Source organism: Notolabrus celidotus, chromosome 5, assembly GCF_009762535.1.
Source record: "Notolabrus celidotus isolate fNotCel1 chromosome 5, fNotCel1.pri, whole genome shotgun sequence".
Classification (NCBI taxonomy): domain Eukaryota; kingdom Metazoa; phylum Chordata; class Actinopteri; order Labriformes; family Labridae; genus Notolabrus; species Notolabrus celidotus.
Window position 1 is genome coordinate 645,144 of NC_048276.1, and position 24,997 is coordinate 670,140.

Consider the following 24,997-nt stretch of genomic DNA (forward strand, 5'->3'; position numbering starts at 1 on the left):
ATCCAGACCTTCCACAGGATATCATCTTAACTTTGTGAGACCGTCCAGAAATACAGACACCACCCACACGCTGCCAACCTGTCATGAAGACATTTTTAAACACATAAATATAACTCACAGTCTGACTAACTGTTTTCAGAAAGTTCACTTCTTCCTTCTTTAAAGATCACTAAGGTTTGCATGTCATTTTATACATGGTTGTTATAAAGATGCTGATTGTAGCTGCTGTCAGAGATCATCCTGTCTGGATCTTCACTTCAAGAAAGAGATGTTATATTTGTTTATGCTCACTGATCAAACACAGATGTATGATTAAACTTGATGCAGCATCCTGACCTCTCTCTCTGTCTCCCACAGGTGATGGACCCTGCTTAGGCTCCCGGCTCCCCAACCAGCCTTATAAATGGATATCCTACAAAGAGGTCAGTGCCTTTCAGCGCACATCCCACCTCCTCTAATCAGCAACACGCACGGTCCTTCAAATGCGATATAAAGCACGTGGAAATGACCACAAAGCACAGTTTAACATCATATTTACATGTTTGTTCTCTTAAAAGACTCAGAGATATTCTTGGACACATCATAGTTTCTCTTTCTCATGATAAGATTGTTCAAGTGTCTGAAATTCTTTTAATAGGACCCAAAGCCGGCCGAGAGATTTTAACAGTCAACTTAAATCAAAGGTCACAAACCTGGGAGTGGTTTTAGATCCAGATTTTAATAATAATAATAATAATACATTTTATTTATCACGCACTTTTCATTTCCAGAAATCTCAAAGTGCTACAGGCACACAGTAAAAACAAACTTTTAAAAGCAGTACTTAAAATCAGTTAAAAGCCTCTTTAAAGAGGAAGGTCTTTAAATGTTTTTTAAAAGCATCCACAGTCTGTGGGGTTCTGAGGTGGCTGGGCAGGGAATTCCACAGACGTGGTGCAGCAGCACAAAAGGCCCGATCTCCCATGGTCCGGAGCTTGGTTCTGGGAGGGTGGAGGAGGTTCTGATGTGGAGTGCGTGAGTTCCGGGTTGGGGTTTGCTGGGTGAGGAGTTCTTTTAGGTAGAGTGGGGCGTTTCCATAGATGCACCGATGGGTGATGAGTGCGATTTTGTAGTTGATTCTTGCGGTGACGGGAAGCCAGTGAAGTGTGCGGAGTACTGGGGTGATGTGGTCTTGTTTTCTGACTCTGAGTAGGATCCTGGATGCGGTGTTCTGAATTAGTTGGAGTTTGTGGAGATTTTTGATGGGGGTCCCGATGAGGAGGGCATTGCAGTAATCGAGCCTGGAGGAGATGAAGGCGTGGACGAGCTTTTCAGCGTCAGATACGGTGAGGGAGGGGCGGAGTTTGGCAATGTTCCTTAAGTGAAAAAAGCAGGATTTGGACAGGTGTTTGATGTGGTTGTGGAATGTTAGGTGAGGGTCCAGTCTCACACCGAGGTTGGTGACAGCAGATGAAATGGGGATAGATTGTCCAGAAAAAAGGTGATGGTGGTTATGGGGGATGATTGGACCTGGTGGGGGGTGCCAATAAGTATGGCTTCGGATTTGGAGCAGTTTAATTGAAGGGAATTTTGGCTCATCCACGCCTTCATCTCCTCCAGGCAGGTGGTGAGTGTTGAGAGAGGTGATGGAGCAGTTGAGTTGGTTTTGATGTACAGCTGGGTGTCGTCGGCATAAGAATGGAATGAAAGTTCATACTGGCTGATGATATGACCAAGGGGGAGCATGTATATTGTGAAGAGCAATGGACCAAGTACAGACCCTTGAGGGACACCGCAGGTGAGAGGAAGCGTTGCGGACTTTGCAGGTCCCATGCTGACAAAATGGGTCCTCCCAGAGAGGTAGGATGTAAACCAATCCAGGGCAGAGTTTGAGAGTCCAATGTCTTCACGGAGACGTTTGAGGAGAATGTGGTGGTCAATGGTGTCGAAAGCAGCTGTCAAGTCAAGGAGGATGAGGAGGGAAGGAGAGCCAGCATCAGCTGCCATAAGGATATCATTGGTGACACGGACCAGAGCAGTTTCAGTGCTGTGAGCAGAGCGGAAACCTGATTGAAATGTTTCATACAGGCCGTGGAAGTGCATATGATCCTGAAGCTGGGCCGCAATAACCTTTTCCAGCACCTTTGAAATGAAAGGGAGGTTGGAGATGGGCCTGTAGTTAGCTAGGACTTCCGGGTCAAGGGAGGGTTTTTTCAGAAGTGGTTTGATGACAGCTGCTTTGAGTGAGTCATTTTAATGCTCCTTTTAACGAGGTCGTAAGTACTTCATTTTATCATCTTAGAAATATTGCAAAAGTCTGACCTTTTTTAACACAGAAAGATGCCGAAATTTTAATTCATGCTTTTATTACAAGCCACATCGATTACTGTAACTCCCTTTTTATGGGACTGCCCAAAAAATCTCTCAGAAAGCTGCAGCTCGTTCAGAACGCTGCAGCTAGAGCTTTAACGAGGAGAAAGAAAACTGACCACATAACTCCTCTTTTAAAAACTCTGCACTGGCTCCCTGTTTCTTTTAGAATTGATCTTAAAGTCCTTTTACTTGTTTTTAAAGCTCTTAACAGCCTTGCTCCTCCATACATCACTGATCTCCTGTCATTTTATGTTCCAGCTCGATCACTGAGGTCCTCGAATGCTTCCCTTTTAAATGTTCCTCGTGTGTCTCTCACACAGAGAGAGAGGGCTTTCTGTTTTTATGCCCCTAGGCTGTGGAACTCTCTGCCTCTGGACATCAGAACGGCGAGCTCTGTGGGTGTTTCTAAAAGTAAACTTAAGACTTACCTTTTTAATCTAGCTTTTAATTTGGAGTAGTTTATTTTAGCCCTGGACTGCATTATTATTATTATATTTATTATTTTAATCATTATTATTTTAACATGTATTTATTTATCTTATTTATTTCTTGTATTCATCTGATCTCATTAACTCTACCTTATTTTTTAACTTTTATTTCCACTCTCAATTATTTTATTAATTTTGCTGTGTTGATTTTCTTTTCTTTTTTAAGTATTTCTTTTTTTAAATCATGCCTTTTTATAATTTTACCATTGCTGTTGTTTTCTTACTGTCTGTTACTCTGTGAAGCACTTTGGGCTGCATGTTTCTATGTATGAAAGGTGCTTTATAAATAAAGTTGAGTTGAGTTTTCATAAAAGTCACATTAAGCCATGCAGTGACATTCAGAGAGCTGTAAATCAATCATCAGTCACTTTATAAATCAATCATCACTCAGGTGTAGTCTGCAGCCTGAGGACCACAGAGGCTTCCTGGTTCTGAATCTGCCCTGAAACCAAATCTGAAATTATTGTTTCTAAAAATAGAAAATAACCACCCTTAATAATTATAAAGTTTAAAATCTCTCTTGTGTTGTGACATGTCAGATAAATATCTTGTCAGACTTGATTTATCAGTTTATTATTTGTGACTATATTTACACTTTACACAACAACAGTGAGGCTACTGAAGCTAACAAAGCTAATGAAGCTAATGAAGCTGCAGGCTAAGGAAGAGAAGTATTAGAGTGTTTATTTATTTTTATTGATTAATAATAATCAACCGATCATTCACCTTAATTATCAACTCAACTCATCTTTATTTATATTCACCTTTCATACATTAAAGCATGCAGCCCAAAGTCCTTCACAAAGAACAGAGACAGAAAACAACAGCAACAGGAGAAAAGATACAAGACTAAAATAAGAGAGAGGATGGAAATATAAAATACTTAAAAATAAAATTAAATAATTACAATAAAATCCATAAAATCAGATTAGATGAATACCAAAAAAATACAATAAATTAAATTTTACAATAATATCAATAAAATAAGATCAGATGAATACCAGAAAAAAGCATTAAAATTAGATCAGATAAAAACCAGAAGGAAAATTAATTAAATTTAAAAAATACAAAATAAAATAAAATAATTAAGATAAAATCCATAGAATAGGATCAGATAAATACAAGAGAAATAAAACCAAAATATTACAATACAATTAATAAAAGATAAATACCAGAAGGAGAATTAATTAAATAAAATAACAATTAAAAATAAAATAAAATAATTTTAGAACAATGGTAATTACAGTAATAGTAATAACAGTGATAATGCAGCAAAAAATGACTCTAAATTAAAAGCCAGATTAAAAAGGTAAGTCTTTAGTTCAGTTTAAAAACACTCAGAGAGCTCGCCGTTTTAATGTTTAGAGAGTTCAGAGTTTAGGGACATAAAAACAGAAAGCTCTCTCTCTTTGTGAAGGACACATGAGGAACATTTAAAAGGGAAGCATTTATGTCTGAAACATGCTCAAAATAAAGTGAAAAATGTCCGTCACAATTGTTTAAAGCACAGGGTTGTTGAAAGATTGTTTTTTTAAATTACAAAGCTTTCACATTTATATTAAATAAAATAAAAAAAGTGGTGTATATTAACAAAATAAAAGCCTGATTGTCATTTTGCATAAATAAGCTTAAAAAGTCTTAAAAAAAAGAGGGGATTATTTCTTTATTAATCAGCTTAGAATTCCTCAAAGACTCTTTTTGTTTTTAAGATAAGATAATATAACTACAGAGTGAGTTAAAACTCTGTCCCAGGTTTATGTGAGTGAATAAATCTGTATACTGGGATAACAGATATTATGTTGTGCCTTCATTTTGATGCAACATGTCGACTCCCCGGCCTTTGTCATGTGAAGCTGCTGCATTAGAGCTGAATTAGTCATATGTTGGTGATATATTTAGAATCAGGGTTAACATTGTTCTAAGTTCTCCCTCCGTTTATTCCCTCTGGTCTTCGGCCTTAATGAATCCATGTGTAGAAACAAAGCTCCTCATCGCCCTGCTGCGCTCTGATGATATGAGGCCAGACGTGAGCACTGATGTTAATCTCTGCAGCGCTGGTATCTCTGCCCGTGGAAAAACCTCCAGCCTGCCTCGCAGCAGTTTCAGGTTCCAACAGATCCCTGAACACTGAAAGATAACTGGGTGTTCTGGAAAGTCATGACGGTGCTTGTGCCGGCGGTTTGAGGGAATTTTATTTAGACAAGTGATGTAGAAGTATTAAAAAAACGCCCTACCCAAGGCCGCAGGAGAGGTTAATTACGCAACCTCACATTCTCTGATGACGTCAGGTCATGTGATGGAGGTGGGTGGAGGACAGGTTTTTATATTCTCTCCTAATTCATGACTGTGTAATTCTTGGGAAATGACATCAGTTCACACTGAAGTAAACACAGAGTGGGACTTTCAGTGGAAAGTTCTTCTCTGCAACTCATGCACCGAAAGAATACTGACTTCCTTCAGATGTCCTTCACAGTCATGCTATCCTGAGACAATGCAACACTTTAATACAGGAGGGGAATCAGTTCTCTGGAAAATAAAAAGCATGGATGTTTCCAAACAGAGAACATGACTTCTGATTGGCTTCCAAAAGCAGCGACAATGAGGATTCTTTTTTGGGCGCTGGCCTCGACCCTTTGCTGCATGCCCCTTCTCCACTCCCCACATTCCTTATCTCTCCTGCACATTAGATAATAATAATAATAATAATAATAATAATAATAATAATAATAATAATAATAATAATAATAATAATACATTTTATCTATAACACTTCTCATTTCAAGACATCTCAAAGTGCTACAGGCACACAGTAAAAACAAATTTGAGCATTTCTTAAAAGCAGAACTTAAAATAAGTTAAAAGCCTCTTAAAAGAGGAAAGTCTTTAAATGTTTCTTAAAAGCATCCCCGGTCTGTGGGGTCCTGAGGAGGCTGGGCAGGGTTAGGGTTAGGATTAGGGTTAGGGTTAGGGTTAGGGTTAGGATTAGGGTTAGGGTTAGGGTTAGGATTAGGGTTAGGGTTAGGGTTAGGATTAGGGTTAGGGTTAGGGTTAGGGTTAAGGTTAGGATTAGGATTAGGATTAGGGTTAGGGTTAGGGTTAGGGTTAGGGTTAGGGTTAGGGTTAGGGTTAGGATTAGGTTTAGGGTTAGGGTTAGGATTAGGGTTAGGGTTAGGGTTAGGGTTAGGGTTAGGATTTGGGTTAGGGTTAGGGTTAGGGTTAGGGTTAGGATTAGGGTTAGGGTTAGGATTAGGATTAGGGTTAGGGTTAGGGTTAGGGATAGAGCTAGGGTTAGGGTTAGGGTTAGGGTTAGGATTAGGGTTAGGGTTAGGGTTAGGGTTAGGGTTAGGATTAGGGATAGAGCTAGGGTTAGGGTTAGGGTTAGGGTTAGGATTAGGGTTAGGGTTAGGGTTAGGGTTAGGGTTAGGATTAGGGTTAGGGTTAGGGTTAGGATTAGGATTAGGGTTAGGGTTAGGGTTAGGGTTAGGGTTAGGATTAGGATTAGGGTTCGGGTTAGGATTAGGGTTAGGGTTAGGGTTAGGGTTAGGGTTAGGGTTAGGATTAGGATTAGGGTTCGGGTTAGGATTAGGGTTAGGGTTAGGGTTAGGGTTAGGGTTAGGGTTAGGGTTAGGTCAGGGTTAGGATTAGGTTTAGGGTTAGGGTTAGGATTAGGGTTCGGGTTAGGATTAGGGTTAGGGTTAGGGTTAGGGTTAGAACCAGAACTAAACTTAAGCAAACCGAAACAGGACCGAACCAGAACCGAACTCAAGCAAACTGAACCAGAACCAGACCAGAACCGGACCAGAACCGAACCAGAACCGAACCAGAACCGGACCAGAACCGGACCGGAACCGAACCAGAACCGAACCAGAACCGAACTCAAGCAAACCGAACCAGAACCAGACCAGAACCGGACAAGAACCGGACAAGAACCGAACCAGAACCGGACCAGAACCGGACCAGAACCGGATCGGAACCGAACCAGAGCCGAACCAGGGCCGAACACAAGCATACAGAACTAGAACCGAACCAGAACCGAACCAGGACCGGACCAGAACCGAACCAGGACCGGACCAGAACCGAACCAGACCCAAACTGAAACAAACAGAATCAGAACCAACTCAAGCAAACAGAACCAGAACCAGAACCAAACTCAAGCAAACATTATTAATGTCCTCAGGTTGGCATTGAGTAAAATCAGATGCCTCAGTTTGGATGGTCTGATCCGGTTTCTCCTCTCAGTGAGTATTTGCCCGGTCTTTGAGAAGAACCCTAACCCTAACCCTCTCAGAAGGAACAGATGAAGCCACGATACACAGCCTCCCCTCCATCACCTGGATCCTATATCCTCACATGTGATTGGCCGCATGGCCGCCATGCTGACCAATCAAAACAAAGTTCTGCTGTGAGCAGAGCTGGGGCTGAGCACTGAGAGAGCTAAGCAGGGAAAGGAACTAACTGGGAGCCGGCGCTCTCTGGATGTGAGCCGGCTCTTCTGATCCACTATAAAGCATCGACTCTCAGAGCCGCAGCTTTTGATCATGACATCACTAATGTGTTTAATAGTGTTACAGTTATGAGGGGGTCCTTGGACAATGTTCTCACCTGTAAGGGGTCCCTGGCTCCAAACAGTTTGAGAACACCTCCTTTAGGGTTTAGGGTTAGGGTTAGCAGATTCTTTTGCTTATTTTAATGTAAAAGTCCCTTCAAATAAGTTTTTTTCTGTCTCCCTGTTCTTCATACAGGTGACCGCCCGGGCAGAGCACCTGGGTTCCGGCCTCCTGCACCAGGGCTGCCAACCAAACCCCAACCAGTTCATCGGAGTGTTCGCCCAGAACAGACCGGAGGTGACTACAACTCTCTCTGTCTTCATCTCTTTCCTGTTCTCTCACCGTCTCTCTGCGTTCATGTATCACTCACTTGTTATTCTGCTGATTGCCTCACTGTGAGGATGCCTGAATGATTTATGACATAACCTAGGGTTCAATTTTCATGCATGACCTCTCACGGATCAATGCACTCCCACCCCTGACCTTTGACCCCTGACGTTTTGTGTTATGTGATTCCAGTGGATCATCTCAGAGCTCGCTTGCTACACCTACTCCATGGTGGTGGTTCCCCTCTACGACACACTGGGCCCAGACGCAATACGGTTCATCATTAACACCGGTGAGAACACGACACACTTAAAAAACTACAAATGCTATGTGGCAGCTTTGCTAACAGAAACAACAGGAGGTTAATTTGTCATATCTGAAGATAAAAAGAGAGTTAAATAACGTCCCTGTGAGGCGTGCAGGAGGATTTGCTTCAGCAGCTTCTGTGTCGATGTTAGAGATGTAGCTCCCCTCAATGGTGACAGAGAGCACTGGTTTTATCTCATGGCACAATGCTAAATGAATTAAAGTTTATTTAAAGACTGAACATGCTGTAGGGAAAGTCAGGATGTGATAACTTGCTGCAGATGTGTGTCTGCTGAGCCATTAAGCTGACACACACACTGCTTCTATTGCTCTGTTTTCATGCCTGACTGAACAGCCGGTCGACCTGTGATTGCCTGACCTATAAATAAATGAAGAGTATACGCAGAGACCTGAATCTGCAGCTCCACTGAGTTCTATCTTTGATTGACGTCACTTTGTTTTCCTGAACTCTTCATGTGTCAGTGTTTTTAATCACAGCTGATTCTGCTCCACGTCTGGATCTCTCTGTTTTTGTTTCTTCCTTCTCTTCATACTCACACACTCGTGTGTGTGCTCTTGTGTGCTTGTGTCGTTGCAGCGGACATCTCCACGGTCATCTGTGACAAAGTAGAGAAAGCTCAGGTGCTTCTGGGTAATGTGGAGCGCAAAGAGACTCCAGGCCTGAGGAGAATCATCCTCATGGATGCCTTCGACGCCGCCCTGGTGGAGCACAGCAAGAGCTGCGGCGTCCACGTTCAAGGCATGCAAGAAGTGGAGGTATGATGTTAAAGAGGGGAGAGGGGGATATGACTGCTAAACTATTCAAAACTGACTGTTCATTATTCACTTCACAACTCATCTTTATTTATATAACACCTTTCATACAGACAAGCATGCAGCCCGAGAACAGAGAGACAGGAAACAACAGAAATATGTAAAATAATATAAAAATAAAAAAATAAAAAAGGCTTCAAAATAAAATAAAATGAATACAGTAAAATTAATAAAATAAGTAAAAAACAGTAAAAGTAAAACATGTCAGATAAATACAAGAAAGATATAAATACATAAATAAGAAAATCAGATAAATAAATGATTTTTAAAAGTATTATTATAATGAAATTCAGGGCTGAAAATAAAAGACTCCAGATTAAAAGCCAGATCAAAAAGTTAGTCTTTAGTTTACTTTGAAAAACAAACTACGTGTTTGAGAGTTCAGTGTTCAGGGAAGCTTGTTCCCTTTCATCAGGCTCAAAAAGTTTATTGCATTCTACAAGAATAACTTTTATTTATATTGCACTTTTTAAACAGGATTACAAAGAGATTTACAGATAAGAAACTAAAAGACAATAAAAGAGAAATGAGAGGAAGAGGAATAAAACGAGATAAAACAATGTGGGAAGAATAAAAACAACAAAAGATTAAAGATTAAAACAATCAGAAATATAGAAAATAACAAAGAATAAATAACAAAATACAAAAAATAAAATATACAATATATAAGAAATAAAAATATGAAAAAATAAGATTATGAAAATATAAAAATATAACAATATAAATATATAAAATGATAAAATCCTGTCAGTAATACTCCCTGAAAAAGAATCTGGTTTAAAACACGCTCAGGTGACATCTCCTGTTAAAGCACATGGATGAAAATGTGTTTTTAAAAGAGATTTAAAAGAAATTTAAAATATCTCTGATCTCCTCGGGGAGGTCGTTCCAGAGGGTCGGAGCTCTGACAGAAAAGGCCGGCTCACCTTTGGTCCTCAGCCTCGACTGTGGGACGGCGAGCAGAGCCTCTGGGCTGAGGACCTCAGGGTACGACCGGGGACGTATGGAGGGAGGAGATCAGAAATGTACCTGAGCGTCTTTAAGAGTCAACAATAAAATCTTAAAATCTGAAATGTATCAGGAGCTGATGGAGGGAAACTGAAACAGGAGGGATGTGGTCTCTGATTCTGGATCTAGTGAGGACTCTTGCTGCTGTGTTTAAACAAGCTGTGACTCTGTTTAAAGATGTGTACAGTGAGTTACAGACATCCAGACAGGAGGTGATAAAAACATGTATAACAAAAGTCTGCATATCTAGGTTGTCATGCTGATCAGACACTGCTGGAGGACACATCAGCGTGTGTCACTATTAAAGGGAAAGAAGAAGAGACAGTCACGTGTGGCGTCTCTTTTGTAAGTTGCACAGTAATAAGATGGTGTACGAACAGTAGTAGGAGCAGACTTGTTTTATGCTGCTGAGGAGATTCTCTAAACCAGGGGTTCCCAAACTTTTCAGCCCTCGACCCCCACTGTCCCTCAAAGTGATTTAATGTGTCTTCATTTAGCTGATCTGCTGAAAATGACCCTCCCTATATGAGCATGTGTCTGTGTTTCCTGTGTGTTATGAATGAACCTGCTGCTACTGATGCTTTAGATCATTAAAGGTGACATATCATGCAAAATTGACTTTTTAATGGTTCTCTACCTGAAATATGTGTCCCTGTCTACAAACCCCCCGAGAATGAAAAGAATCCATTCTGCCCCTGTTCTGATTTCTCCACCTTTCTGTAAATGTGTGCTGAAACCAGCCGTTTCAGTTTTCAGTGTTTTTGTTACGTAACAACAATATCCGGTCTGTAACAGGAAGTCAGAGCTCGGAGCTTGTTCAGCCCATAGACTGTATAAAATACAACTCAACCCCTCCTCCGTTTTTCATTCCCTGCACACATGTGTGCTAACAAGGAGCTTAGGAGGGAGGCATGCTAGTTGTAGGCTGTCTTAATAAACACAAAGGTCGCTTTGACTCCCCACGTCTGCAGATTTGAAGATCTAGTGGATGATTTTTATTTATCATGGATAAGTGCTAGTGCTAGTTAGCATAGCCACATAGCTACATGTCGTAGCTGTAGCTGTGTACCAAGACACACGTCGACATACTGACAAATAAAACAACAAGAAACACTAAATCTGTGACCAATGGTTCAGAAAGGTCCTGCTGCAGGCGCCTCTCCGTCAGGATCAGATTCAGAGGGTTGAAGTAACGTGATCTCTGAGCAGCCGTGTATATTCAGCCAACATGTAAACATTAGATCAACGTGCTGGAGAGCCGAGGCCACACCCACTTCCTGAGGGAGCGTGGTCAGAGAGAAAACAGACTGTTCTGAGGAGGAATGAAGAAGAGGACTTTTCAGGCAGACCAAAATCTGATTTCAAAGTGTTTTTTTGAGCATAAACTTTAAAGACATGTTTTGGGGACCTCTTAGACCAGTATATGTTGATGAAAAAAGCGTGATATGTCCCCTTTAACTGTTCACTAACACTAAACTTAGGACTCATCTGGAAGGTAGAAAACTCATTACACTTTATATTTTCAAGGTTTTATTTCAAGTTTAGCTTCTATTTTTGTTGATATTTTTTACTATAATGGGTAAAATGTACTATTTGGGACACTTTGGGAACCCCTGCTTTAAAATAAGGCCGTTTTTACCCCCAAAAACCATGACACGGTCATACATGCTCTTATCTCAGGAATCCCTGCACACACTGACTGCAGAGACTTTTACATCCATGTTGGGAATGTTTGACAAACTTTGTAATTCTGCACATAATGTGCATCATCACTAATGTTCAGACTTCCTGTGATTCACCTGAACGTCTTCACTTTGTTGTTTGGCGTGCTCACACACTGTGCCACCGCAGTGAGGACCGCTCTGGCTTCATTCCATTTACAGTGAAGGAATCTTAACTCTGCACTCGGCTCAAAGTCAATGAACAGGCCGTCAGAACAAGCTAACGCTCAGATCTTATCGGCTGCACACGATCAAACAAAAGCTGTTTGTTTTTTTGGGCATTAGGGCATGAGATGTTAATCTGCTCTCCTCTGTCTGCAATGAATCTGTAAGATATGGAGTTTCACAAGCTTAAAAACCCACACGGGCAACAAGACTGAGTGTCATCGTGTGTTGTCATGCCTCTGAGGAAGAGGTGGGAAGTTACAGTAATTTCAGAGCTGCATTCATTCCTGTAACCGCCAACAACTCACAACAAACACGAGTGTGAAAGCAGCAGGTCAAAGCTGTGTCTGCTGCAGAGACTCCCAGAGATAGAAACAGAGGAAGCAGAGTGTTTGGGATTTCAGAGACAGAGCCATCTTTGCATGCATTAAAGTAAACAATCACGTGTTGTTCTGAACATCCAGGTGACTTACAGAAAGTCAGGACACTTACAGGAAAGCAGCTGGATGTTACGTGTGCACATGACTTTAATTGTTTCATGATGATCAACCTTCCTGCAGGTATTTGTTCTGTGACATCCAGCTCCTCTGGTTTACCACGTGCTTTCAGAGAAACATGAGGCCTGATGTAAAACACAGAGTCAGCATCAAACACATTTAATATCTTCATCTTTCTGCAGACAGCTTTAAGTGTTTGATTTTCACACCACAGCGCTGCATATACAGTATATGACCTCTGATGATAAATCTGACGTGCTGCTTGAGTTAGAGTTTTGTTCATGCAGGTTTCCACTCATCTAACAGCTGTTGTCTTCTTGTTTGTGTCTTACAGGCTCTTGGGAGAGAGCATCACAGAAAACCTATAGTAAGTCATGATTCATAGTTCTGATATGCATAAAATGAAGATGTTCTGAACAACATTTTAAATAAGTGCTCTGTCAGTGTGACTCTGGGAAAATGTTTGCATGCTGACACCCTGAACGAAGACGGTGAACATGCTAAATGCTTGACCGTTACACCTCAGCATATTCGCCGGTCCCTCCAGGGAGTTGTCGTGATCACAACTATCCCACAAATTTGACCAATCACCTGAACCTCCGCCCCAAGGTGTCATCGGTTTGTCATCAGTTTTACTTCCTTGTACGCTTTGGAGAAAACATGTCCAATGTTTAAAAAGCACATTTACCATCAAATATTACAATGTTCTCCTCAGACTCTTTCCAAACAGAGCAGGCCTAGACCGGACTCTATGTTCTATCATTAACAAAGACCCAACATCAAGACCAGGATCAGATCCAGTCCCATCTTCCAGACAGGTCTCAGTCTGATCTCATCTTAATCCACCATGAGCAGAGCACTTTGCAGCATTTAGCAAGTTACAGTGGCAAGGACAAACTTCCTTTAACAGGCAGAAACCTCCAGCAGGACCAGACTCATGTTAGACACACATCTGCTGAGACCGTGTTGGAGAGAGGGATAGAGGGAGATGAAGAGAGAGAGAGATGATAGTGGGGAGACGGATAGTAGTAGTTGTAGCAGCTGGAGTCTGGCACGTCCACAGCAGCAGAGATCCAGAGGAACCTACGAGACAAGGGAGCTCAGGGACTCCAGAAAGGTCTAAGAAAAGAGAGAAGAGAGGGAGACCAGAAGAAAGAAAAAGAGGAGAATAAATGGTGAAGGAAAGGACGGGATACGAAAAGGAGACATGAGGGATGAAGAAACATGGAAAGAACAAAGAGAGAAAGAAAGAAAGAAGGAAGAAAAAAATGGCAGGAAAAATGAATTTAAAAAAAAAAGAAAGTAAGGACGGAATGAAAGGATAGAAAGAAAGAAGACAGAAAGAAGGTAATAAGAAAAGAAAGGATGAATGACCAAAATTGGAATCTACAGCAGAGATCCAGAGGAACCTACGAGACAAGGGAGCTCAGGGACTCCAGAAAGGTCTATGGTTAGTAACTTTAATGTAACAGGAAGAGTTAAAGTGAGAGACAGGCAGAGAGAGGAGAGAGAGGGAAACCCCCACTGCTCCTTGAAGTGATTCAATGTTGCTTCATACTTCAGTTAGCTGATCTGCAGGAAATGTGCTTACCTGCATGCACCTGTAGATTAACCTGCTTATCCTGACATCAGGAGTCACCTGGCAACAAAATAGGAACAGAACTAATGAAAAAATGTTTATTTGGAAGGTTTTATTTCAAATGTAACGAATATTTTTGTCAATATTTTTACATAAATTGCTCAAATGTGCAATTTTAGATTACTTTAAAGAAATAAAGTGTTCTGTGAGACACTCCAGGGGGTCCCGACCCCACTTTGAGAACCCCTTTGTTACTACATTTTCAGTGAGCTGCATACCCTAGAAGTAAATCACATGAACACTTTCCCCCTCTCTTTGGACTGTGAATGCACCATCATAAAGCCACAGATCAAATCAATTATGAATTCATAAGCACTTTCAGTCGACTCGTTTAAAGCCGGTCTAGTTAATGAGATAATAAATTGTGATTCTGCAGCAAATCAATTAGCTGTGTTCCTGCAAGCTTTTTAATTTGCTGCTCTGTCCCAAATGGGAACAAGGATCTGGAGATGTTTTGGCATCGTTTTTATTTTGCTGGTGTTTACAGATAAAACACCAAACAGTGACAACCACCCCCCCTCCTCCTCTCTGATCCTCGGGCAGCTGGGCTTCAGCCAGTATCATCGCTCTGATGAAAATCAAAGAGAGAGTCACTTCTACAGTTCAGGAGACACGAGTCCTGCACACACTACGACTGCTGATGACAGAGACGATGGCTGTAGATAAACCTCTGTTGTGTCAACAGGCAGTGATCAGTGGTGTGTGTGTTTCTGTCTTTCTAATAATGTCTGTTTCTCTCCACAGCCGCCGGCTCCAGACGACCTCTCTATCGTGTGTTTCACCAGCGGGACCACAGGTAAAAAAAAAACATCATCTGAAACATGAGCAATACAGCCAGCACGCTAAAATCATAAAATCAATGTTCAAGTTCTGTCATTTAAATTTAAATTTACACCGAGGGCAAATAACACAAAGTCATTGTGAATTCAAATCAACCTAACTTTATCTGTAAAGCACATTTCAAACAGAAACAAAGCCCAAAGTGCTTCACAGAGCAAAAACATAAACAGCACTGATGGGAAGGGAGAACAGAAGCTGGCAGCAAAACTCTAAAGACAGAAAACAGACGAAGAAACAAAAACATCAAAACAAGGAAACAAAGAGAGAAATCATGAATCCATTAAAAAGATGAGAGACAATATTATTTACTCTTATTAATAATAATAATAATAATAATAATAATAATAATAATAATAATAATAATAATAATAATAATAATAAACAAAATATAATAATAATAAAACATTAAAAAAAAAATAATAATGATAATAATAGATAAATATATACCATATAATAATAATAATAATAATAATAATAATAATAATAATAATAATAATAATAATAATGATAATTATAATAATTATAATAATAGTTTAATAATAATAAGTAAAATATAATAATAATAATATGAATACTAATAATAATATTAATAACAATAATAATAATAATGAGGATAATCATCATCATATATTTTATTTATATTTGTATGCTTCACTTGGTGTCTAAAAACATGAAATTTAAATATGAAATGTTCAAAAAACATATTTCTTTGTAATATATATTTTTAATAAAGTTACATATTTAACATACCTCTTATTAGTAATGTCATTTTGACTTAGTCAAAGCCACCAAACTTCAATTGATTGATAATTCTTAAAGCTAGTATTAGATAAAAATATGTTTCCTGAAACATTTTTTTAATTTTTCAAAAGTGAGTTATCTGTTTTTGCAAATGAACTCTTCATTTCTTCTTTCCTATTGTTTTACAGCTTCTTGTGAAAGATCATGTTTAAAAAATGACCCATATTTCTCTGGGCCAAGCCAGCAGGGTGCCTGATGAGTGTGCCTCAGAATAACAAGGGATCAAATACACCTCTGACAAAGCTTTCCTCCCTGACATCATTCAATCTGCAGCTGGAGCCTGTTGTACACAAAGTTCACTGACCTGATACTGCTTCCCTTCAGGGCCGGTCTAACAGCGGTGTGACTCATGGCAGAACTTTCTCTCTTTGTTGTTTGTGCATTCACAGTTTATAAAACACAGACTCTGTGAGTTCATTAAAAACTGCTGCAGAGGTCTGACGTCCAACATTACTCTGATCTCACATTTATGCTTCATCATTAGTTCAACAAGTTGAACGGGTTAACCTGCAGACGCTGCGTTCCTCTCCAGGTCAGAGCAGTGATTCTATTCTCTCAATGCTGCTGTAAGCAACATGAAGCACTTACTGCACATGAACCTTTATTTTAAAGACTGCTGATCTGAAACACAAACATAATCAACTCTGAGGTGTTGGCTTCACTCTCTGAGTTGCCCCTTTTGCTTTCCTTATGGTGGTCTGTGTGACTCAGTGGGCTCAGTCTGTCTGTCTGACAGTCTGAGGTAAGGCTCAGGCAGTTTTCCAACTTCAAACTGGGATAACTCATTCTGAAAATGAAAGCTCTCAGGACAATAATCAGGATGGTTTGTGGTAAAAGCTTGATTTGGAATCTCAGGGTTTTTCCCTGGAGAAAGAAAAAAAGTCTGACTTTATGTTCCAAGATGATAACATGAAGTTCTCACAACCTTTTTGAAATGAGCATTAAAGTTAATATCTGAATCTAACAAGAAGGCAGGACCCTCTTCATTTGGCTGAACTCTTCACTGGGCAGCACGTTAATGTGAGAGAGGACGCACAGCTGCTAACCAGGAAGTCTTATCTCACAGCAGCAGCCGCCTCAGTCTCTGACAGGACAGGGTACAGCAGCGAGGGCAAGTCAGGACACACTGGTGTCAGTTTACAGGCCGCTCAGCACACTCACAGTCCCCAGGAACACCGCCACCTGCTGGCTGTGAGCAGAACACGCAGCCTTCCTCAGGTCATTTCCACAAATAGCTGAGCATTTCCTGAGAATTTCCTCCGTCTTTGTTGCAACACTCAGCTCGGGTCTGAACTCAGCGCCGGGTCGCTCACTGCTGAGTGAGTCAGGTGACATGTCAGAAAAGAGGAACGATTTATTCAAGAGTCATTGCTTCACAATACTATTTGTGTGTTTTAAAAAGGTCACCACTGGGATTACAGTAACTGTGAAAAGTGTTGTTGATTTCTCAGCCTGTTATGCAAACTTTCACAAAGCAGGCTTGTTCAGGGATTTTTTGGCGTAATTTCTTTCTCTCTATTTGCAAATATCAAATATTTAATACATGAAATACTTTTCTGAAGAGGAGAGAAACAGTCTTCACAAAGGAGGATTGAATTATTACAGCTGATAAGTAATGAAAGGTACGGAAGCCCTAAAAGGACATAATTAAATATGTTTATTTTATTTTTTTATTTAAAAGGACCAAGAATATAAATGAACACTTCTGTAAATATGCCAGTTAGGCGAAAGGCTAGTTTACATCCATAGTCCCTTGCCAGATGTTAAAAAGGCTCCCTAAAAAGATCATTATTTTCTCTGTTATCTTGAGATTTCAACTTATTTTTCTTGTGATAATCATTTATTTTATATAATCCAGAGAACAAAGCTTGTTTTTGTGTTTTTGAGCTTCAACCTTTAGAATAAATGTCTTCTTTCCTATTACCTGAATATGCTTGGTCACCATATATATAAATATGCTCCTTTTATGTTTAGTACTGAAGCCCTAAAAGGACATGATTAAATACATTTTATTTATATTTAATCATGTCCTTTTAGGGCTTCCGTAAGACAAACTTCCTTTGGATGTTTTAAAATATGTGTTGATCTGAAACTAGCACTAAATCCCAATAAATGTTCTCCTCAGACTCTCATTTCTATCATTAACAAAGACCCAACATCAAGACCACATCAGATCCAGTCCCATCTTCCAGACAGGACTCAGTCTGATCTCATCTTAATCCACCATGAGCAGAGCACTTTGCAGCATTTAGCAAGTTACAGTGGCAAGGACAAACTTCCTTTAACAGGCAGAAACCTCCAGCAGGACCAGACTCATGTTAGACACACATCTGCTGAGACCGTGTTGGAGAGAGGGATAGAGGGAGATGAAGAGAGAGAGAGAGAGATGATAGTGGGGAGACGGATAGTAGTAGTTGTAGCAGCTGGAGTCTGGACCACGTCCACAGCAGCAGAGATCCAGAGGAACCTACGAGACAAGGGAGCTCAGGGACTCCAGAAAGGTCTAAGAAAAGAGAGAAGAGAGGGAGACCAGAAGAAAGAAAAAGAGGAGAATAAATGGTGAAGGAATGACAGAAGGAAAGGAGGGGGTGAGAAAAGGAGACATAAAGGATGAAGAAACATGGAAAGAAAGAAAAAAAGAAAGAAAGAAAGGATGAATAACAGACCCCAAAAAAGGAATCTACAGCAGAGATCCAGAGGAACCTACGAGACAAGGGAGCTCAGGGACTCCAGAAAGGTCTATGGTTAGTAACTTTAATGGGACAGGAAGAGTTAAAGTGAGAGACAGGCAGAGAGAGGAGAGAGAGGGAAAGACAGGATCCCAGTGTGTCAGTCTAAGCCTATAGCAGCATAACTAAGACCTGGTCCAAGCCTGATCCAGCTCTAACTATAAGCTTTATCAAAAAGGAAAGTTTGAAGCAGACTCTTAAAAGTAGAGAGGGTGTCTGCCTCCCGGACCCTGACTGGTAGATGATTCCAAAGGAGAGGGGCCTGATAAATGAAGGCTCTACCTCCCATACTACTTTTAGAGACTTTAGGTACGATGAGCAGGCCTGCATGTTGGGAGCGTAGTGTTCTAGAGGGGTAAAATAAAATGTATATGTCCGTTCATCACTGCTCGTCTGAATCTTTTGAAATAAGAAAGAAGATAAAGCTGGGGCGAACATCGGTTGAATTATGAATCAGTCTAGACTGAATGAATAATGAAATACCAGGTAGAAGACGTCTCTGTCACCATCTTCTGATTGTGTTTCTGGGAAGCTCGGTGTGATTCTCTGACAGGTGAGGGGGAGTCTCAGTGTGTTGTCTCTCTGTCTGTGTGTTTGCAGGAAACCCAAAAGGAGTCATGCTCAGCCATGGGAACGTGGTGGCAGATTTCTCAGGCTTCCTCAAAGTCACAGATGTAAGTTCCCCTCTCTCCTCTCTTATCTTGGGACAATCCCCCCCAGTTACTGAGATGTGTTTCTTCTGTTCATATGAGGCCCCTGATCTTTTTAATGTCACCTGATTTCTTTATCCTCTGTTTGTCTCTGTGCAGAAAGTCATTTTCCCCAACCAAGACGATTGCCTCATCTCCTTCCTGCCGCTGGCTCACATGTTTGAGAGACTGATTGAGGTAAATAAACTGATCTGGGATCTGTGACAACAGGAATGTGATCGTTATGTGTTTGTGAGTGGGAGCAGAGGAAGGATCTGCATGACTCTGAGGGTGGGCGTTGAGATTATTTGGTGTGTGGGAGGGAAGCAAGGAGGGAGGGAGGGAGTGAGGGAGGAAGGGAGGGAGGATCTGTTCTCGCTTTCCATTTCCTTAAGTTTCGTTTTCCAACTCTGAGGAGGAATGTGATGGCTGAGTCCAACACCCACTGATGTACTGTTGCATCATTCCCAAACACAGACACACATTGAAGTAAGAGGAAACACATAAACTCTCTTCATGTGGAACTCATCCGTTTTAAAAAGAAGAACTTGAATTATTAGGATCCTTTTTTAAAGCCTTCAGAAGGACTTTATTTGTAAAACAGAACATCAAACTGCTGTGAGTTTGTCATGCTCTCGTCGGCCCTGCCTCTTTTCTATGTTATCAACACGTCTGACACAGGACTCATCACTGAATGTCTTTAGAGACATGCTGGAAATATTATATCTCAATCTAAAGGTTGGCAGTTCGATCCCAGCTCCTGCAGTCACATGCAGAAGTGTCCTTCAATCAATCAATCAATCTTTATTTGTACAGCGCCAAATCACAACAAACATTTTCTCAAGACGCTTTTACAAACAGAGCAGGTCTAGACCACTCTATGTTAAATTATGAACAGAGACCCAACACCAAGACAGGGTAAGACTCAGTCTGATCCCACCTGAATCCACCATGAGCATTACACCTCACAGTATTTAGCTAGTTACAGCGGAGAGGACCAACTTCCTTTAACAGGCAGAAACCTCCAGCAGGACCAGACTCATGTTAGACACACATCTGCTGAGACAGAGTTGGGTCTTGAAAGAGGGATAGAGGAGAATAAGAGAGAGAGGTGATAGTGATGAGACGAGCAGTAGAAGCTGTTGCCGCTGGAGTCCAGAACGTCCGCAGCAGAAGGACGTCTACGGCAGCTCAGAGGAACCTACGAGACAAGGGAGCTCAGGGACTCCAGAAAGGTCTATGGTTAGTAACTTTAATGGGACAGGAAGAGTTAAAGTGAGAGACAGGCAGAGAGAGGAGAGAGAGGGGAAGACAGGATCCCAGTGTGTCAGTCTAAGCCTATAGCAGCATAACTAAGACCTGGTTCAAGCCTGATCCAGCTCTAACTATAAGCTTTATCAAAAAGGAAAGTTTGAAGCCTGATCTTAAAAGTAGAGAGGGTGTCTGCCTTGGTTATAGTGACCTCAATATCATCCAAAACAACCAAAACAAATGTAAAATGTTGATATTTCTGATGTTATTACAGCTAAAACAGCCTGGGGTCAAATTGACCCCAAGGAACACAGACGTGTTCATTTTTTTTTCCAGGAAATTGGAACATATCAACATTTTAGATTTATATTTTCACAGTTGTCCCCATTAACCCTAGAACACTATTGCTAAAATTAGTAATACCAACACTAACGCCGGGTGTTTTTTACCCGATATATTATACCCAATAAAAAGTACTTGTCATCAAAATATATAAAAATATGACAATACATGAATACATTTAACTTTAAACTGTGCCATGTCTAAAAAAAATTAAAAAAAACTGTGTCATGGAGGGACCGTATAAAAATGCTCCAAAATTACTGAAAATTTTGGAATTTGAGGGTAAAAAAACTAAAATGATGAAACTGGAAACTTGGCATCCGGTCCACCCATTCCTGGGACATTTGAGACTCCCCTGGTGAAGGCGCAGTCTCCTTGACACACAAACAGCTGCAGGAGAGAGAAACAAAAACTGGCACTTTTCGAGTGGGTGAAAGGCCATTCCATCAATCTGAGGGCGGCGTCTTCTCCCCCAGTGACCAGCATGAGGTGTGGTCATAGACGATGCTGAACTACCCAGGGACCCATGACACTCAGACAAACGCAACACAATGAAAATCATGTAAATGTGTTTGCTCGGGTGAAAATCACCCGGCGATAGTGTTCTAGGGTTAAATTAGGAAAAGTCATGAAATATGAAGCCAAAAAAATTATGCTAGCCATTAATTTAGAGATGTTAAATATTGAATTTATGGTTGAAATATATTTTATTTAAAAGGCTATATAGGTAGTCAACAAAGAAACATAAAGTACCTGACACATAAAGGTAACAATCAGTTTCTGGAGGGTTAAATTGCTGGGGTCTAATTGACCCCAAGGATGAAAGATGTTAGTAAATTTGAGGGTAACAGGAGGGTTAAGAGGAGGCTTTAAGGGCCTGTGTCCACTCATCGCTTCATTAGTGTGAATACAAACGCAAATATGTTTCATGTTTACTCGTTTAAAGCTGCTGTAGTCAGTCCTGGAGTAAACATCAGTTCAGGGAGAGATTTCAAACGTCAACACGACCCCACCACACCAGATTCCCCTCCAACTACACCCCTCTCTCTGCTCCTGTAAGCCCCACCCACAAACAGATCGTAGTGCACGGTCAATCAGGATGATGTAGGAGGACCAATCAGGAGAGTGGCTCTGATTGGTCGGAGCTGACGGGAGCGATTGGAATTTATAGACTGCTGGATCCAGAGGCGTAGGAAAACACAGAGATCACGCCGTAATCTCAAAACACCTCATTTATTGACGGCTGTTGATGAGGGTTATGACTTATTTGTGAGTCACAGCACAAAATAAATACAGTTTATTTACCCCAATTTTACCAACTGCAGCTTTAATTTGTGCGTCAAAATCTTGTGTACGTGAGCGCCCAACGCTGCTCCAGTCTGTTGTCATCAAACAAGCTTGAGCTCGTCTACATTGAATGCTAAAGGGGGCGGAGCTAACTTCCTAGTACGACTGATAGCTGCAATCAAGTGACAGACAAAGGTTTCCACATCTTATCAGATAGTCCTCCTCCCTCTCTGTCCTCACAGTGAGCTCCTGTTTATTCCTGATCCCATAAAGACAGGTAGAGTCACAGAGTTCAGGGAAGCTGCTCAGAGATACAATCAATGTGTCCCAGATAGTCCAGATGAAGGAACCTCCACCGGTCTGTAGGTCACATCATACGGCACCATGATTCACTGGAGTTCAGATTTTTCATGCATACATCTCCTGAAAAGATCTAGCATCTTTACATGTTGTTCACTCGTTCATGTTTGGTGTGAACGTCTCATAACAACGTTTTCTGTGCTTTCTCTCTAAAACAACACAGTTCATCCTTTTTCAGTGCTCAGCATCCAAAGCTTAAAAAACACCGTCAGCTTCAACTATTTCTCTCTTTGCTCTCTCAGCACTCTCAACAGGAAATAGTTCAACTTTAGGAACACCGCTGTGAGCGTGAGGATCACTTCTCTATTACTAACTAATCAAAATCATTGAAGGGGTGGGGGGGAGGGGTCTGTTAAGTCAACAACACAGCAGCAGAGTCTGCACCGAGGAGAGACTTATCACACACTTTTGAACTGCTGCTATGACCCCAGTCCTTTAAATGTTTTAATATCATTGTTTGGTAAAATGTAATTGAATGAGAGAAAGTTCAATCATCCAGAGGATCTTAAAAAAGACTGACTGTTGAGAGCTTCAGGGAGAAGAAGTGCTGCGTGACCACTTGTGTAACTTGGCGACAGAGAGCTCGGTAAAGAGGCTCTTGGAGATCGAGGTTAAATGTTTAACTGGAATGTGTTTTTATAAAACTTCATCTAAATCTCTGAGCACTCAAAGCACCCATTCACACCATATTCACACTGGTTTCAAAGTTTCAGAGAACACTTTGGCATGTGAACCCTTACCTATGGTTTGGAGACCACACACTCTACCACTCTACCACGGAGCCCAGGAGCCCAGGAGGTCGTGGTCCTGTCCAAATAGTCAGTGGAGTCTGACTCTAACCAAAGCATGCTTATATTGTCCTCACGGTGTCTGGACTTCTCAAAGAGGGAACTGTGCTGCTGTGAAAAAGTTCCCAGACTTTTTAAGTTTCATTTTTACTCAGAAGGCAGAGCCGTGAGTAATCCCATTCATCCAGCAGCACTCCTGGCCTTCCCCTCCGGAGGCTTTGTGGTGCATGTTCACCAGAAATCAGGTCTCTGCTCCAGAAATGTGCGGCGTCTGCCTAAGTAGGCGAGTTTATTTATAAAGCACCATTCATACAAAGAGCAATTCAAAGTGCTCTGTCTCTCTCTAGTTCTGGGTCTGTTTTTAATTGGGAGGGATCATTCTAAATAATCAGCCCCCCCTCACTGCTCTGAAGTCCGTGACTTCCAGAGTCTTACTGTCCCGCCGTCTTAACTGAAATGACCCTTTAATTATCAGCTCATCTTAGAACGTCTTCCCAAGGGTTAAGACTCACACATTGAGTCCTTCCTGTTACGGCTTGAGCAAAGGACTAGGACCCAAATGCAGAGTACAGGGAAAAAGTATTTATTAAAGGGGACATATCACGCTTTTTTCATCAATATATATTGGTCTAAGAGGTCCCCAAAACATGTCTTTAAAGTTTATGCTCAAAAAAAACACTTTGAAATCAGATTTTGGCATGCCTGAAAAATCCCTCTTCTTCAGTCCTCCTCAGAACAGTCTGTTTTCCCTCTGACCACGCCCCCTCAGGAAGTGGATGTGCCTCGGCTCTCCAGCACGTTGATCTAATGTTTACATGTTGGCTGAATATACACGGCTGCTCAGAGATCACGTTACTTCAACCCTCTGAATCTGATCCAGAATCTGATCCTGACGGAGAGGCGCCTGTAGCAGGACCTTTCTGAACGATTGGTCACAGATTTAGTGTTTCTTGTTGTTTTATTTGTCAGTATGTAGACGTGTGTCTTGGTACACAGCTACGAACATGTAGCTATGTGGCTATGCTAACTAGCACTAGCACTTATCCATGATAAATAAAAATCATCCACTAGATCTTCAAATCTGCAGACGTGGGGAGTAAAACCGACCTCTACCAGAAAGGCAGCAGGACCTTTTATGAAGGATTGGTCACAGATTCTGTGTTTCTTGTTGTTTTATTTGTCAGTATGTCGACGTGTGTCTTGGTACACAGCTACAGCTACAGCTACAGCTACAGCTACAGCTACAGCTACAGCTACAGCTACAGCTACAGCTACAGCTACAGCTACAGCTACAGCTACAGCTACGAACATATAGCTATGTGGCTATGCTAATTAGCGCTAGCACTTATCCATGACAAATAAAAATCATCCACTATATCTTCAAATCTGCAGACGTGGGGAGTCAAACCGACCTTTGTGTTTATTAAGACAGCCTACAACTAGCATGCCTCCCTCCTAAGCTCCTTGTTAGCACACGTGTGCAGGTAATGAAAAACGGAGGAGGGATTCAGTATTATTTTATACAGTCTATGGGCTGAACAAGCTCCGAGCTCTGACTCCGTGACAGACCGGATATTGTTGTTACGTAACAAAAACACGGAAGTCTGAAACGGCTGGTTTCACACACATTTACAGAAAGGTGGAGAAATCAGAACAGGGGCAGAATGGATTTTTTTCATTCTCGGGGGGTTTGTAGACAGGGACACATATTTCAGGTAAAGAACCATTAAAAAGTCAATTTTGCATGATATGTCACCTTTTATTAAGCAAAAACCAAGGTTCAACAAAAAGCGCCTTGCGGGTAAAAACAACTGAGAAAAAGTACAAAACTAGGAGTAACACAAAATCACCCAAAAGGGGAAAAAGGTTCTATCAAAAACTCACAAACAAAAACTAGGAATCAATCCTCTGGAAACAACTCGAGATAAGTAAACAGAAAAGCGTGGCTTGAATCTCCTCAGGAGCAAGGCTACAACGGGACATGGAGCATGCGGCTAGAGGAATAATCTGGCACTGGAGGAGTGTT

The 24,997-nt window shown here is 41.1% G+C and overlaps 1 protein-coding gene across 2 annotated transcripts in view; it reads left to right on the forward strand.

Annotated features, from left to right (window-relative positions):
- The window catches only part of acsl6 (acyl-CoA synthetase long chain family member 6), a 63,932-nt gene that overhangs the window by 23,292 nt on the left and 15,643 nt on the right, over positions 1 to 24,997 (forward strand). For both annotated transcript variants that reach the window (XM_034682814.1, XM_034682815.1), the window contains 8 exons: positions 358 to 422; positions 7,583 to 7,684; positions 7,907 to 8,006; positions 8,619 to 8,797; positions 12,580 to 12,612; positions 14,629 to 14,680; positions 18,855 to 18,928; positions 19,064 to 19,141. In XM_034682814.1, coding sequence (XP_034538705.1) covers positions 358 to 422; positions 7,583 to 7,684; positions 7,907 to 8,006; positions 8,619 to 8,797; positions 12,580 to 12,612; positions 14,629 to 14,680; positions 18,855 to 18,928; positions 19,064 to 19,141 — 683 coding nt within the window. The remainder of the gene's footprint in view (positions 1 to 357; positions 423 to 7,582; positions 7,685 to 7,906; positions 8,007 to 8,618; positions 8,798 to 12,579; positions 12,613 to 14,628; positions 14,681 to 18,854; positions 18,929 to 19,063; positions 19,142 to 24,997) is intronic.